The following is a 14,695-nucleotide window of genomic DNA, read 5'->3' on the forward strand; positions in this document are numbered from 1 at the left end:
TAATTACAGACCACTGAAGTTTGAATACAATACACCGAAGCTGAATTTTCAAGCAATTTTTCCCAGACAAGAAGTAATTTCTGATTTGGTTACAATTCTCTGCTACAAATTGGACCTAAAGTTGACCAAATAACCTCAGAGGACATCAGATTGTAATCACAGAGTTTGAATACAATACACCCTTGCTGAATTTTTCTACAGTCTTTACAGAGAAGTGATAGCAGATTTGGTTACAATTCTCTCCCAAGCCATTTGTTCAGTGTGCACTTGTCTGCTAAATGATGGATTGGGATGGGTTGTCCTAGTAACCAATAGAACACTAAGCATGTTGTTATAAGCATTATTATTGGTAAATGAGGAATGGAGGACGATTGTTTTTCTTTTGAGTGACAGATCAGAAATTTCTCATCTCAGTGCCAGAGACAGTGGGATGAATGATTTGTGATAAAACCACAGAAAAGGGGAAATGGAAAAGACTGATAACTATCAGGACTTCCCTGATAAGGAATAAAGCTTTGGGTACAGAGGAAGTATCACAAATCCCCGGTGATGAAAAATGAATTTCAAACAGTATATATTACATGTCTTAGCATAAATTATTGCCCTTGGCTGCATGGTACTCAAATTAGCAAGCTTGTCATTCCTAGTGGTCATATAAACAATGACTTCTCCAGATGGTACTTTCTCTAAGAATTGGTCCAATTTCTGAACATGTCATGTCAGAGCTATCCTGCGCTTTCTATCTATGGTTATGATTCTATTTAGAATTTTAATCTCGGCCAGGAATGACAATAAACCATTGGGGACGTCGCATTCCTTAGATAGAAGATGGTACGATGAAGATGCCAACTGCGGCCAGATCTTTGATCCTCCCTGAAGCTGGTGTTTACTTGAGGGGAGGCATGTGGGGCCCACTGATAACTCTAGCAGAAGCTGGATGGTCCTGAATACTGTATACCCCTCTGTGTCTATCTGTACCCAAGTACAGCTGTGGGAGGGGGCAGGTTACACTCTGACGTGCTGTGGAACCTGCACTCACCAAGGCATCTGGCAGTTTATGGCAGCAACTTGCCCTGCATGACCACATCCGATCTTCCACCCTGACCTTGTGTAGAACCTGATCCCTCCCTACACCTGTTTGGTCCGTGCCTGGGCCAGTATGCTGGAGAGTGTTTCTGCTTCAAAAAATACTAGCCTGGGTGCCAGGCTGTTGCCAGGGGCGGTATACAGGCTAGCTTCTCGGCTCCAAAAATTTTACCATAGACACCCCCTCAGATACAGCTGGAGAGATAAATTAGGCCCCCCCTCCTGTAATAACTCTGGGATCGGGGCTTGTTGCTGTCATCTAGGCCAGAAAAATATATGAATGCAGTGATTGAAAAATAGTAGAGAGGAGAAAGATGTTATGAATATTAAATTATGTTAAGAATTATGAAATTAAAGCAAACAGCAATTCCCTGTAAAGTCTACATTTTGTAACTGCCTCAAGTTGTATGAATTAAAAGATATTATAAGCATTTTGAATATATTTGATATAAGGATAATAATTGGAGTGGTATTGAAACACACTGCAGAGCCAAAATTTCATCAGCCTGTGCCATCTGTGAAGTTCTGCAGAGCAAAACAGTTGAAAACTTTCTGTAAATTATGCCGTAACACGAATTTTACTAGTCAGTTTATTAGCGCGGTAATGCGTTTTTTCTTCATGGGGTTAAAAGCCCACCTCGTAAAACCATTTATAGGAAAAAACCTCCGCTGAGCTTGGGCCAAGCCCCGACATAAAGCTTGACACTGTAAATATTGGGAGCAAAGGCAATCAAAATGCTGATGAAGGCTGGGGCTCGGTTCCCTCCCACAACATATCAGCACCCCGCTCTGCTGAACAAACAAAATGACTCACAAAAATGTACTTGCATCCCTCTCTTCACTTTTGAAATTTCGGGTTTATCTCATATTCGGGCTTAAAAGATACGGCCGCTGCACGCTATTGTGATTAGCCTAAGTCCTGCTTTAGCTGGTTTTTATCCATTATACCCATTTCCACGGTCAGGTTCTATTTGTAATAGTTCATGTATACATAATCCCGAAAAGCTGCGTGGAATACTGACAAGGAAGGGCTTGATCTCACCGCAAAGTGTTCAGTCTGGAGAAAGTTCTCGAAATTGTACAATATTGGAGTATGAAAAGGGACTGAAATGACAGAATGACAGTGTGGTCCCCAGGGTGTCGTACTGTAGGTGGGACACTTCTGTGAGCCCCTCACCACATGACGCTGACCAAGCATGACAAGGTAGCACCACATCCCATATGGGCAGGGGGTTCACTATCTCTAATTGAAATGATCAGTAAGAAAACCCGTGTAGGAAAGATAGCCGGGGTTTGTAGAAGGAAGTCGGACAGGATACGGCCAGGAAGTAGCTGATGATGTCAGAAGATAGACAGGCAGTTGGGTTTGTACGGGAGGGGGGTGAATCTTATCTGTGATCTCCATGAACCCAGAGCAATCATGAGCCAGGGGGTTTATATCCTCACTGGAAGCATCATCCCAAAGAGCAGGGGCCAGCGGAAATGTTAAGCACCACATAAAGGCAAATGTCAGGTGTCAGGGTTGGGGAGCACTCTATTCACGCCCAGGTTGGGGGCCGTAGTAGAGGTCAGGCACTCAGGGTGGGGGGAAAATGGATTAGCCCGTTTCAACATCATTCATTTTGGCAATGGTCAAGCTGGGTATAGGGTGTTAAAACTGGGAAAACAACATGGGCGTAGAACTACAAAGGGGGACATATTTCTTATGTTATGATAGATTATTACACCGGAAAAACTTTATTAAAGATGGCTATCATTTCTATGGCTACTATAAGTCACTCAACCTGTGTAAAAAATGCTTTAAACTTTGTCTGAAGTATTATTTAAGAAAATTAACATGAATGCGTTTCCATATACCATATAATTATATAACTACAAAGTGGGACATATTTCTCACATTATGATAGATAATTACTCCAAAAAGACTTTATTAAAGATGGCTGTTGTTTCATAACCCTACACATGTACATTGTACTTGTGAGTCCTGTGTAAAATATGACTTTCAACTTTGTCTGATTGAATATTTAATCGTTAAGAAAATTAACATGAATGTTGTTTCCATGTACCTATAGGAAGTGACGCTGTGCCGAACTACCAGCGAGGACAAACTCGGTCTTACGCTCTGCTACGGAACTGATGAGGAAGAGGACCTGGGTATCTATGTGAGCGAGGTGCGTAAAAACGGCGTTCAACCGTAAATCGCAAAAAAAAAAAGATAGTGCTTTCCGCAGTGTTGACTGAAGCACCAGGCATGTAATACTATGCAGATGGAGGTTGTTCTATGGGGAATTGTTTTATTCCTAGTCATTCCTTACCTTGCAACAGAGTATGTGACCTGTAGCTGGGGAATGTCATTCCTGCATGTAGATTGGCTGACGAGGAATGTGCACGAAACGGGCATTTATGTACGCTGGCGTGCAGGAATTTCAGGAAAGGAGGGCTTAGGAGATTCCTTCGGTGAAGGTGGTTTTGCCACTCAAAGTGAGTTTCATGCGTGAGCGGGGGTGAAGCCGGGTATCAGTGGCATCAGGACGAAGTGACGCCTGCCGATATTGGGAAATGGGCTGGAAGAATTGCTTAAACCACTGCTACTGATTCCCAAATTCCCAGCCGTCGGGGCAGGCCTAACAGGGCTTTCCTGACTACAAATAGCAAGGTTTCACTCGCTGACACTTTTCTCATTACTCACACGCAGTGTCGACTCCGCTGAGCTTTAAAAAAAAACGTTTCCACCTCAGAACTTTGCCATTCTGGAACAAGCCGGAGCGAATCCAAGGGTCTATCAATATTTGATGTCCCTCGGGTCCCTGATGTGCGTGTATTAATTTCATAAGCATGTCCAACTATTACTGCAGAAAGCCAGCCCTATTTGTGAACCCGAGCGTGTAATGCCCTCACCTACGGTCAGGTAGTTATGGACTCCTAGATCTACGTACTGCATTACTTAGAGTGAGGTTTTCCTGTGGTGCGAAGGAAAAGTCTCTGCAGGTGATAAGAATTAGGGCACCTGTCCTGTTTGTTGGCCTGACAGAGTGTGGTGCTATGTTACATGGGAGACAGGAGACATAAATCACAGGTGAAGATGGCATGGTGCCTAGACAGCCCTGATAGAGGGAACCCAGCTGAGGGAATATTGTGTGCACGGATGCATTAAATGCCACCTGAAAATGTACTGCCCTGGCATTCCTGGGTCCTAGCGCAGGCCATCCGTCATGACTCCCCTTCTTTGCATACACTAGTACATCACTACCATACACCCACATTCTCAAAGTCAACCTGTCCTCTGGAATTCACCTGCCACGGAATTCCGTGCTTTCCAGAACCACACGCACGTTCCCCAGGGTGGGGTCACGGGAGGGTCAGACAGATTCCGTACAAAAAAAATTAGGATCACGTCCAATTATGACTGACACGTATGCGGGATTTGCATAACACGAGAGGAAAAAAATCCTCCAAAAAAAAGTTTCCTCTGCCGCGTTGTTTGAAAGTTGTGCACTTTGGGCAGTTGTTGGGTAATCATGATATATATCATTTGGGACAAACCATCCTGCATGCAAAATCAAGTAATGGACCTAAATGAATGGTATCCACATATTGGGATGAGAAAGAAAGAGTTGAGCCAGCCATATATACTGTACATTATCTCATTTGGGAAGAAACAATTCTACCAGCCGTAACAGACCAAGGTTAAAGTCATTTGCTATTGGAGGCTTTTACTTCCATTTCAGCTTATTTACTTACAAGTAGGATGTTTTATACAGCTTAGGATCCCTCACTGTCGTATAATCCTACATTTTAGAGAATTAAGGCTTCGGAGTGGAGCTCTCAAGTAAATAGATGTTTACTTAGAGTTATTGATGGGTTTTCATTCTAAACAGATGTTTATTTTCATCCGATGAAGGTAGTAATTCAATATGAAGAATAGTCTGTCAGTTCTGATATAGTTTTCACTTACACTGGTAATTTCATTGCTTTTTGAAATGTCTGAACAATATCAACAGTAGTGCCTTGAGTATGGTAGGTCGGTGGCAGAAAATTCTAAATTATTGTGATGTTTGCCTTTTTTTCTTGTTGACTGCATGGTAATAATAACTGGTTTCCCTTTCTTTGCAGATTGATCCACAAAGCGTTGCGGGGAAGAGCGGCAGAATAAGAGAGGGGGATCACATTGTTCAGGTATAAACCGTCGATAACGCTCTTCCAAATCAGATTATATGATTTATATGATAATGCGTTTTATGTTCTCGGCAAAGTCTGGCAGATTTTGACATTGGCCTGTGACGATTAGAGGCTTGAGTCCGAGGGGTCGCATTCAAAGCTTTTAAGAGGACTCAGCGTGTCACAACGGATCCAGAATGATTTACTGCGTCGGATTAAACTTCAGCCCTGGAAAAATTCTGCTTAATGGGAAAATGGGCAGCGCCGCCCAGGCCCCAAGGCAAGATCAGTGCCTGAGCTTTGGAAATCGGTTTGGAAAAGTTCAGGAAAAGGCGTTTCGCCTAGAGGGGATGTAGGGGTAATGAGGCTTGTTTTTCATCTGAGGCTGACACCTGGAGGCATCTGCGGTTTGTTTCGTGAGAAGGGCGTGTTAAAACAGGTGGCGGTTCTGTGTGCGTGATTTGTGCATGCGTGCGGAAATGGCCAAGGGCTAAAAACGCAAGGACTTTTATTGGGACGAGAGGTGGGGAGGTGGGCCGGACACACTGGTGGTCAAACAGCACAGATGTCCCTACCTGTCATTATGTAGATCAGGCAAAAAAAGGTCAAGTTGTGGCAGCCCCAGCCTCCATTACCAGGGTGAACTGGGAGTCATTAAGCAGCTGGACACCATTGTTCCACTTGGCCTAGCATTTTAGCCCCACTCTCCCCTTACAAGTCAAATTGATCCCATTTGAATTTGGCTCATTTGCTGGTAAATCCTGTGAGCTTGGCCCAACATTGGGACGTAATGTCCTGATTTTTTTCCCCTCCATCCTGTGGGAGCCCACCTGGTCTAAATGGTTTTAAGTCCCAACCCCAGGGTTAGCTGCCATTGTAAACTAAAGCTCAATGGGTTGACATAGAAAAAGAACCAAAGGTTAAACAGTATGATACTGAAATTAAAAAAGAAAATTGACATACCATTTTTGGGAAATAAAGGTCATGAAGGTTATATTACAGTGGAGAATGGACTCACATTTTCATGGAAGAGTTGCTGATAGCATAATTGTTTCGCTCCAACAAAAAAAGAGGAACTCGCCACGAATTTTCAGTCAAACTTGTCGACTTTTGTTAGATGAATGATACACTGAACTGTCTCAAAATCCAGTAGCGTGATGACGTCGAAATCAAAAGTGGCTGAGTTCCTCTTTTGTGTTGGAATGAAGTTTTAAACCCTATAATCATTATGGATTCTACCAACACAGTTGAGCTTTCGTTCGAATATGACTAATAACATGTTTACGTTCACAGATTAACGGGGAGGAAGTTCTGAATAAGGACCATGCCGTGCGCCTCTTCTCTGAGGACAAGTCAGAGATTAAGCTCCTGGTGGCCAGACCTGACACACGGGTAAGTTCCGTAAGCCTTTAAAACAGCCACGTGTTTTCGTAACCTTCATGGTTAAGATAGGAGTCGGAACATCTTTGCAAAACAAATTATCATCAGGAAGTTGTTGTAAGAACCTTCCAGTAAGCTGCGTACATGTATGTGAAATAGAAACACGTTTATAGTACGATTGGGGAAAAAATCCCTTATTCTGATATATCTGTTGTTCTCTCTGCATCTACTTAGTTTTTCCTTTTCATCCAAGGGTTGGGAAAAGCGTTATGGATAGCGTCTGATTTTGGAAGGGCTACATTTAGATACACATATCCATTTCATTCTCATTAGATCGATACAAAGGGAGAAATGAAGTGTGGCAAAAAGGGTTTGAAGTGACGCTATAAATATGACTGTCAGGAAAGCGTAGGGAACAGATGAGGTACACAAGGGCTACACACGGAGGTGACAATGGCCATTAGTAACACAATGAAATCCGAGTCCTGGCACGCCATTCTTCGTGTTGTAAATTATTTCGGGCTTTTAGCCCAGCCCATACACTTGATGGGTGTTTGTGAGCCTAATACGTACCGTGTAAGCCGGGGAACAAAAACTGAAAGGGTCCTTTAAAATATTGTAGTTGTCGCAAATTTATGGCCCCCTCAGGTGCCATTTGCCCACACTTTCTGTTTAAATATTCATAGAGAAGGGCAAGCAGGTGAGCTGTTCTACCATCTGTACTGCACTGCTGCGTTTCCCCCTCCTAACTGGACTGAACAAACTCATTTCTCTAAAAACCCCAGTGGTAACATTGAGCTTGCAGCAGCCTGGTAAGTGGCCGCTAATGTGCATAACACACCGACGTGCATGTACGCCCCATTTCTGTCAAAATAACCTTTGGTACGAGATGCGGGGAGCACAAAAAAAGTTGGATGTGCTCCGATAACAGCATCTGACAGTGACACAGATTGTGGTAAAGTTTTATGAGCCCATCACGTGAGAGACGGTTATAAAAAATCTCGCGGATGGGAACGGGAACTTCCCAAAAGTGTCGTAATAAAAGATCGCCGGGAGAAATATTTCATGAGACAGCCCCCAGATTGGCGGTATTTACTGATGGTGACCTTCGCAGCCCTAAATATACACCCTGCGGGGTGTCGATGGTGAGAACTATGTTGTACCTGTCACAACGGCTATATTCTGCCCCTGCCCGGCCGTTCCCCTCTATGGACAAGTTATGAAAAATTAGGGTAGGATTGGGTTTGTTTTCCCACCGACCAAAATAGAGGATCATCAGTGGTAATGCGAGAGCTTGACCCTTAGTGAACAGTTCAGACCCAGGGTCACAGTGTCTGTGGCGACCCCCCCACCCACAGTTCTGAACTCCGAGAATTTCGCAACAAGAAAAATAACGCGCCACTGTTCCAGACAGGGGCTTCAAAGACATTCTTCATTTGCGGCACACAACATTTCGGTCACTTTGACATTTTGAGGAAGAACAGGCGACCATTGATAAATGTGCAGGCATGGCAGAAGCATTGGGTTAACTACAAAAATACAGCATTGTGACCCAGGAATAGAGTTGGTATTGTGATCAGCAGTATGTGGAATATGTTTGCCCGTGTGTTAGTGCACAATGCATCTTAATGAAGACTGAAGAAAGACTTCACACATCTTTAGTAAGAGTGTCTTCTACACACTTCGTAGAAGCAGAAACTTCAACAAAGCATTTGACTGTAGCGCTCCAACTGGTATAATTGTGCCCCCCTCCCTCCCCAAAATGACCCGGACAAATAGAACTAAATTTATGATACACAAAGGTCAAAACCCACATCTTGGACTAGTTCTTTTTGGTTTGTCAGATTTATGACTGGTTTAGGAACTGTACATTCTTCCGTTCTCCCAATGTCAAGTGAGCCATATGTGACAAAGTCCAGATTTTCTAAAAGGGTGAGCGCTGGGTTGCAAAAGCGCTGTCAGTCTTCTATGTAGATGATGTGACCAGGCAAATCTGTATTGTATAACTGTAGCAGCAATGGTACTGCTTTTTCTATAGTGTCTGGGGACAAATTATGGTGTGAGTGAATCATTAATTACTAAAGGGTTCCCCAAGTTAACTAAGTTACACACAACTACAATTCTCAGCCTGCAATATTATATTATTAAATTAAATATTCCAGTTTATGGCTGGTACTAGGGCTGGATTTTTGGAGATTCAAGGCTTATGAAGGTGCGAAACAGCTGAAAGAAGGTTGATAATGGAACAAGGACTAAACTGAAAAATATAGAGAAATCAAGTCAAGTTCATACTAGTAGGGTAAATTCATCTTCCCTTGACTCAAAAGAAGAAGTCAAACCCGGAAAACTAGTACCACATATGTTGTAGAATGTAGTATAAATTGTGATAGACGTAGTCTCTTCTATCATTGTATTTTCTTTTTTCATACATGTTGTTTGTACCTGCAATTAGCCCTCGGGCACGTATTTGCTATAAACCTAATTATACTAATGTTGAGGTGATGTTTGTGTGTTGTTGATGCAGTTTGATGAGAGTTGGCTGGAGGAGGAGAGGAACATGATTCTGGATGAGTTGAACATGCACATGTTGGAGCAGCACCACAGTGATGCCATGCGGTACACGGCAGCCATGCTGGACTACAACGTAAGCAGCCCTCCATTACTTCACACTGAAATTAACAGACTTAAAGGCATCCAATGCAATTTCAGGGCGGCAAAATGAAAAAAAAACATTCTAGACAAGGAAATCTGTCACCGGCATTTCTTAGCACTTTTTCGAAGCATTTGAAATACCCCGTTAGCCCCAAAACAAACTACTTGAGGCCTCTCTTTCTTTTTTGGGGACCGCTAGATCTAGCCCACGATACAAAACAAGCAATCATTTTCTGTCAGCGATATTGCATTTTGGCCTCAGATATCAGTATGCTATTGGATAGGACTGATTCCCTTGCTACATTAAAAGAATGACTGGAAAATAGACTTTAAAAATCCAGTTTTGTCGCCAATCGGATGCCTTTAACATGTTGCTCAGTGTCCAAATCATCATCATCATCATCAAATGGTACTTACAACGTACAACAACATCACAGTGATATATAATGGAAAAGACAGTGGCATGGAAAAATGAAGCATGAATACCAAATCACAATAAAATGCCATCTATATACAGCAGGGATGAAACCATGGTTTGTCATATTTTTAGATCTCCTGCTAAAGTTTCTTCTCTGTTAGTGTTACCCCCCAAAAGTCACCATTTGTTGAAAGATGATATCTTTTTGTAGCCCCATAAATTTGCCAGCCTTTTTCCCCTTTAGGCAGGGATGTTTCATAACAAAGCTGCACGATAACTGGTCTGCTAATCCCTTTCTAATGAAGAGAGCTTACTTTTTTCTTCTGACCAATTTGTCTTTCTAAACTCTAATATCTCTAGAAAAAAGATCAACCCGGTGGCACAAATCCTTTCCCAATGAGTATGAGCTGATAGTGGAACCCTGTGTATAGATACAAATCTCTGTATAAATTCAACCCTATGAAATATAATCCCTTTGGTGGAGGAGCAAATCCTGGGTACTCCATCAGGATTAGTAGGGTGACTTCATCACTGCTGTGGGATCGTATTATTCTTGATTGCGCTTTAGTCAGGGTAATTAGCATGTTAATTAGCCCTCCTCCCCATCAATCGGAAACACTAGAACTAAACGAGGGGGAAGAGAAAGAAGAGGTAACGGGATGGCCATCAAGTTGTTCGTCGAGTGGCCGCCCAAATTTAGCAGTAATGAGTTAATGGGTTTGTCTCACACACGACTCATTAACATGCTAATGTGATCAGAGGTGTGAAAGTCTAGAAGCATATCACCTGATGGACTGAGTAATGCAGTGATTCACACTGCTATTATCTTGGGTTCAGGCCTGTTGATCAGCCATCTGTCATTTTTCGCTTTGCCCTTTTCAAGCCTGCTGTCGGCCGTATCGTTTTCCGCTCTGCCCTTTTCAAGCCTTCTTATGTTCAGATCTTTGTGCTCCAATCCTGTTTAGTAGTTGGCCTTGTGTCAGCACTAATTTTACAATCATGACGTGTTCCAACACCACCTCACGTTACATATACAATGGGAAAGATTACGCCAAACAATAGTACCCTACAATAAAACAGGTTGTGTTAATACGTGTGTGTTTAGATTTATCAACCTAATGTTTTGTTCTGATTTGCTTTACAGGAGTGCAGACACAGTAAGGAGGAGGAGGGCACGACAGACTCAGCCACCAGCACCTCCAACCAGCACGAGAAAGACAGCGGGGTCGGCCGCACGGACGAGAGCACCAAGAACGATGAGAGCTCGGAGCAGGACCTCGGGGAGGACCAGAGCTCCCACCGACTGGGCAGCGGCGAGCTCCGCAACAGCAACTCCAGCTTCACGTCCAACGAGCAGGAATTCGGGCAGGAGATTTCCGCCGAGCAGTGTGCGCGGTTTCAGAAGGAGCTGGAGAGGAAGTGCAATGAGTCGTACGGCACCCGGGACACGGGCACCCTGTCGGACGTCAGCGAGCGCGAGCTGGAGGTGCTGAACAGACGGATGGAGGGGATGAGCTTCCACACCATGCCGCACGTCTACCCGAGGGACATGACGCCCTACGATAACCTGTACGAAAACATCATGTACTACCACCAGAGAAACACGCCCGATGTCCTGAGCTCTTACGAAAACCTGGGACACGGCTTGAGGCACCCCGGACCTCATAGTGTAGGGCCCAAGCCAGACATTGTGCAGCCAGAAATGACCGAGATTGAAAAGGACAAACAGAGCGACAACTCGTCGAGTGCGTACAACACGGGCGAGAGCTGTCGCAGCACTCCTTTAACCTTGGAGTTCAGTGTCGATAGCTGCAAACGATCTGACACTTCGTCAGAAAACGTGGTGACTGTGGTGTCGACGCAGCCCACGGCATCAGTGACAGTCACTGAAACATCAAAGGACAGTAGACCAAGCCAGAGCCCTGTCAGAAAACTGGGCAAGCCAGACTCCGTCAAGGACTTGCGCTCTCGTAGCACCAGTAGAGAAAAGGAGGGCAAAGTAGAAAAGAAGCACAAGGACACGAGGGAAAATCAGAAGAGCCTGCGTAGGGAAAAGCCACCGAGAAGGGATCGGCAGCAGGAGGAAAGTGTGTACTTTCAGCCGAGGCCACGGTTTGTGGAGAGAGACAGTGTGTACTTCCAACCACGCAACAGACCGAGCCTGTATGCCTCCCAGCAGAGCATACGCACCATGAGCAGTATGTGTACGTCGCAGATGAGCATTCCGGTACATGCCCAGCACTACCGGAGCTACATGCACCTGCTGAAGGCCCAGGAGAGAGAGATGTACCGAAAGGTACGGCAGAAGGAAGTGGAGAAGGAGCAGCCAAGGGAACAACAAGTTCGTGAGGAAGAGAAGCCGGAGGACGACGGGAACTTCGAGTGGAAGGTGAAGATTCGCAGCGACGGTTCGCGCTACATCACGCGCAGACCGGTCCGGGACAGGTTACTGAAAGAACGTGCAATGAAGATTCAGGAAGAGAGAATGGGACTGACGACAGACGACGAGGCGATAAGCGAGATGAAGCTGGGACGTTACTGGACGAGGGAGGAGCGACGCGAGCATTTGCAGCGGGCAAAGGATCAGAAGCGGCGGCGAGAGTTCATGGAGAGGGCAAGACTGGACATTCTTAAGGAGTCAAACAATGAGAATCCCATCTTAGAGATGAGCCAGAAGAAAATGTCGAAGAAGGGGAAGGGAAAGATAATGGATAACTTCATGACAGTTCAGGAACTGTTGGCCCAGAGAGTTACCGACGGGTCCAAGACACTGGGCCCACTGGTAACGTTAACAACAGTGTGAGACGACACGTGCCTCAGCAGTAGTGTAGATATCCACAGAGCTTTGCTGTGTCCAGCATCTCGACCTACCTGGAAGGTTTAAGACAAGTAGAAGGAATTCTTCTCTTTCTGGTTTTCTGACAGCAAAGAAGCCAGTTCAATTTTAAGAAAGCTGATACTAGCTCTGAGCTACAGTAGGAAGGGTTTGGTTGAGATGCTTGCACAGTGAGCCATGTCACTTGTACAAACAGTACTCTTCAATTCTATGTGGTATCAGTAACTGCAAATAGTCTTTGAGAAACATTGTCGATCCAGTATGCACTTTTGTCAGTCACTGTTTCAAAGGAGATGCCTTGCAGATTCTGTATTTTTTCGTCCAATGGCCTTTTTGTGGCTTCTGTACAATTTGTAGTCCATTTTCTATGGAAAAGAAAGTCAAATACAAGGCTTATTGCTGGGATGGCTTTTTCTTACTCTTGAATCAAACTGAAAAGAGATTTTCCCTACAGAACAGTACCATACTGTAACTGCTGTGAACTGGCCATTCCATATCAATTAAGCTACCTCATAACTATGGCATACCATTAGGTACATGTATGTAAAATATACATAATAGAAAATTATATATGACATTCCCAAGTCGCAAACAACTAACAAAAGAAGAAAACATGACACGGAAACTCAGTTGAGTCTTTCTAACATGACATTTTAGCCAGATGTGGAAAATATACATTAAAAACATAATAATATACACCTCACTGCATTAGCTGACTGCTATGCTTTAGACGCTGGGCCGACAGTCCGAATCATGATAATCTCCGTATCAGTATGTCTCATTCACAGTTGGTGCTGTGCTTATATCTGAACATTGTATTTATAGAATCTAGAGTCTACTTACCATGTAGGTAGCCCTTTTGTACAGAAGAAAAATGAATGTGTACTTTGTAATGAGTTGGCGTGAGTTTTGTATCTATTAAGGGATGGGGAACTCTTTAAACAAGGCCAGGAGTGACGAATGTCAGTTTTGTATGATGTTACCCTCCCAACCGTATCTTAACCCCCATTGTTCATAAAGTGCCCATTGTTAATATTTATAAGTACATTTATATCATGTTGTCAGCAAAACTGATAGAATTGGCACTGGTAGTGTGTAGCCTATAGTTCTTGTTTGTAAAGTATCACAGAGGAATTTTACCATCCCAGGGATGCGTTATTCCTCCCATAGCTGACAGAAGCGTACACGACTAAAGGCAAGTTTTTATTATGATAATTATATGAGGTCCTGTATATCTTCAGTGAATACGAAAGTTCGTTCTGTAAGAAGCAGTTGTGATGTTGGGTTGTGGAAATGTCTTGTACAGTTACACGGCAGGCATAAGAAGGGAAAAGGCTCTAACACGTCATGCGTAGCGGAGAAAGAAAGACTATCGTATGGTAAAAAAAGAATGGGCCTTTATCAAACAAAACTGCTGTTTTCACCTCTGGAAGAGGACAAATCTTACTTCCTGTAACAAATCCATAGTTAACTAAGTTTGAACGAATGTATCAATACGGCTAACATTCTGACCATTGTAAAAAGCTATGTTCATAGTCCTATTGATATGTATTGAGAATTTAAGATAGGGCGCTGCTCAATGCAGTTGCTATCAGAAATACTTCAAACCAGAGCAGTTGTGTTTAGTGAAGGCCTGTATTGAGAAGAGGCGGCCCATGGGGTCCACTTGGAAGATTTTGTCTTGCCAAATTGTGCATTTTATGATCAGAGGTTTTTAAAATAAATTATTGCCTTATATTTATGAATGTGATGACTTGACTGTGTCCAGTTTTTACTTAAAGTAAGCATTCACTTAATGATGAGATATACAGCTAGAAGGTAAAATGATTCTTCATAATCATATTGTAAAAATACTAAGATGCCAGTAATATCTGATATCATTTAGATTTAGACAAGCATGTGACACACTAGACCTCTACTCAGAGCCCTTTTACTGGTAATACATCCTTTTAAGTCCCTCTCCTCACAGTGTAGCAAAATCAAAACTACCCATCAATCCAAGATACTGAACATAGATAAACTTCATAAAGGAAAATCATGTTCAACTATTTGAAATATAAAGAAAAATCATGTTCAACAATTTTAATTATCATAAAGAAAAAACACGTTCAACAATTTGAATTATCATAAAGAAAAAGCATGTTCAACAATTTGAATCATAAAGA

The 14,695-nt window shown here is 43.2% G+C and overlaps 1 protein-coding gene across 1 annotated transcript in view; it reads left to right on the forward strand.

The window, feature by feature from the left end:
• Positions 1–14,275, forward strand: part of LOC109477334 (E3 ubiquitin-protein ligase PDZRN3-like) — an 89,850-nt gene extending 75,575 nt beyond the window's left edge. The window contains exons 6-10 of the mRNA XM_019778529.1: positions 3,159–3,257; positions 5,200–5,262; positions 6,538–6,636; positions 9,149–9,268; positions 10,839–14,275. Coding sequence (XP_019634088.1) covers positions 3,159–3,257; positions 5,200–5,262; positions 6,538–6,636; positions 9,149–9,268; positions 10,839–12,497 — 2,040 coding nt within the window. The 3' untranslated portion in view covers positions 12,498–14,275. The remainder of the gene's footprint in view (positions 1–3,158; positions 3,258–5,199; positions 5,263–6,537; positions 6,637–9,148; positions 9,269–10,838) is intronic.
• The last annotated feature ends 420 nt before the right edge of the window (positions 14,276–14,695 follow it).

This window comes from Branchiostoma belcheri, unplaced genomic scaffold, assembly GCF_001625305.1.
Source record: "Branchiostoma belcheri isolate BF01 breed outbred unplaced genomic scaffold, Haploidv18h27 scaffold4, whole genome shotgun sequence".
Lineage (NCBI taxonomy): Eukaryota > Metazoa > Chordata > Leptocardii > Amphioxiformes > Branchiostomatidae > Branchiostoma > Branchiostoma belcheri.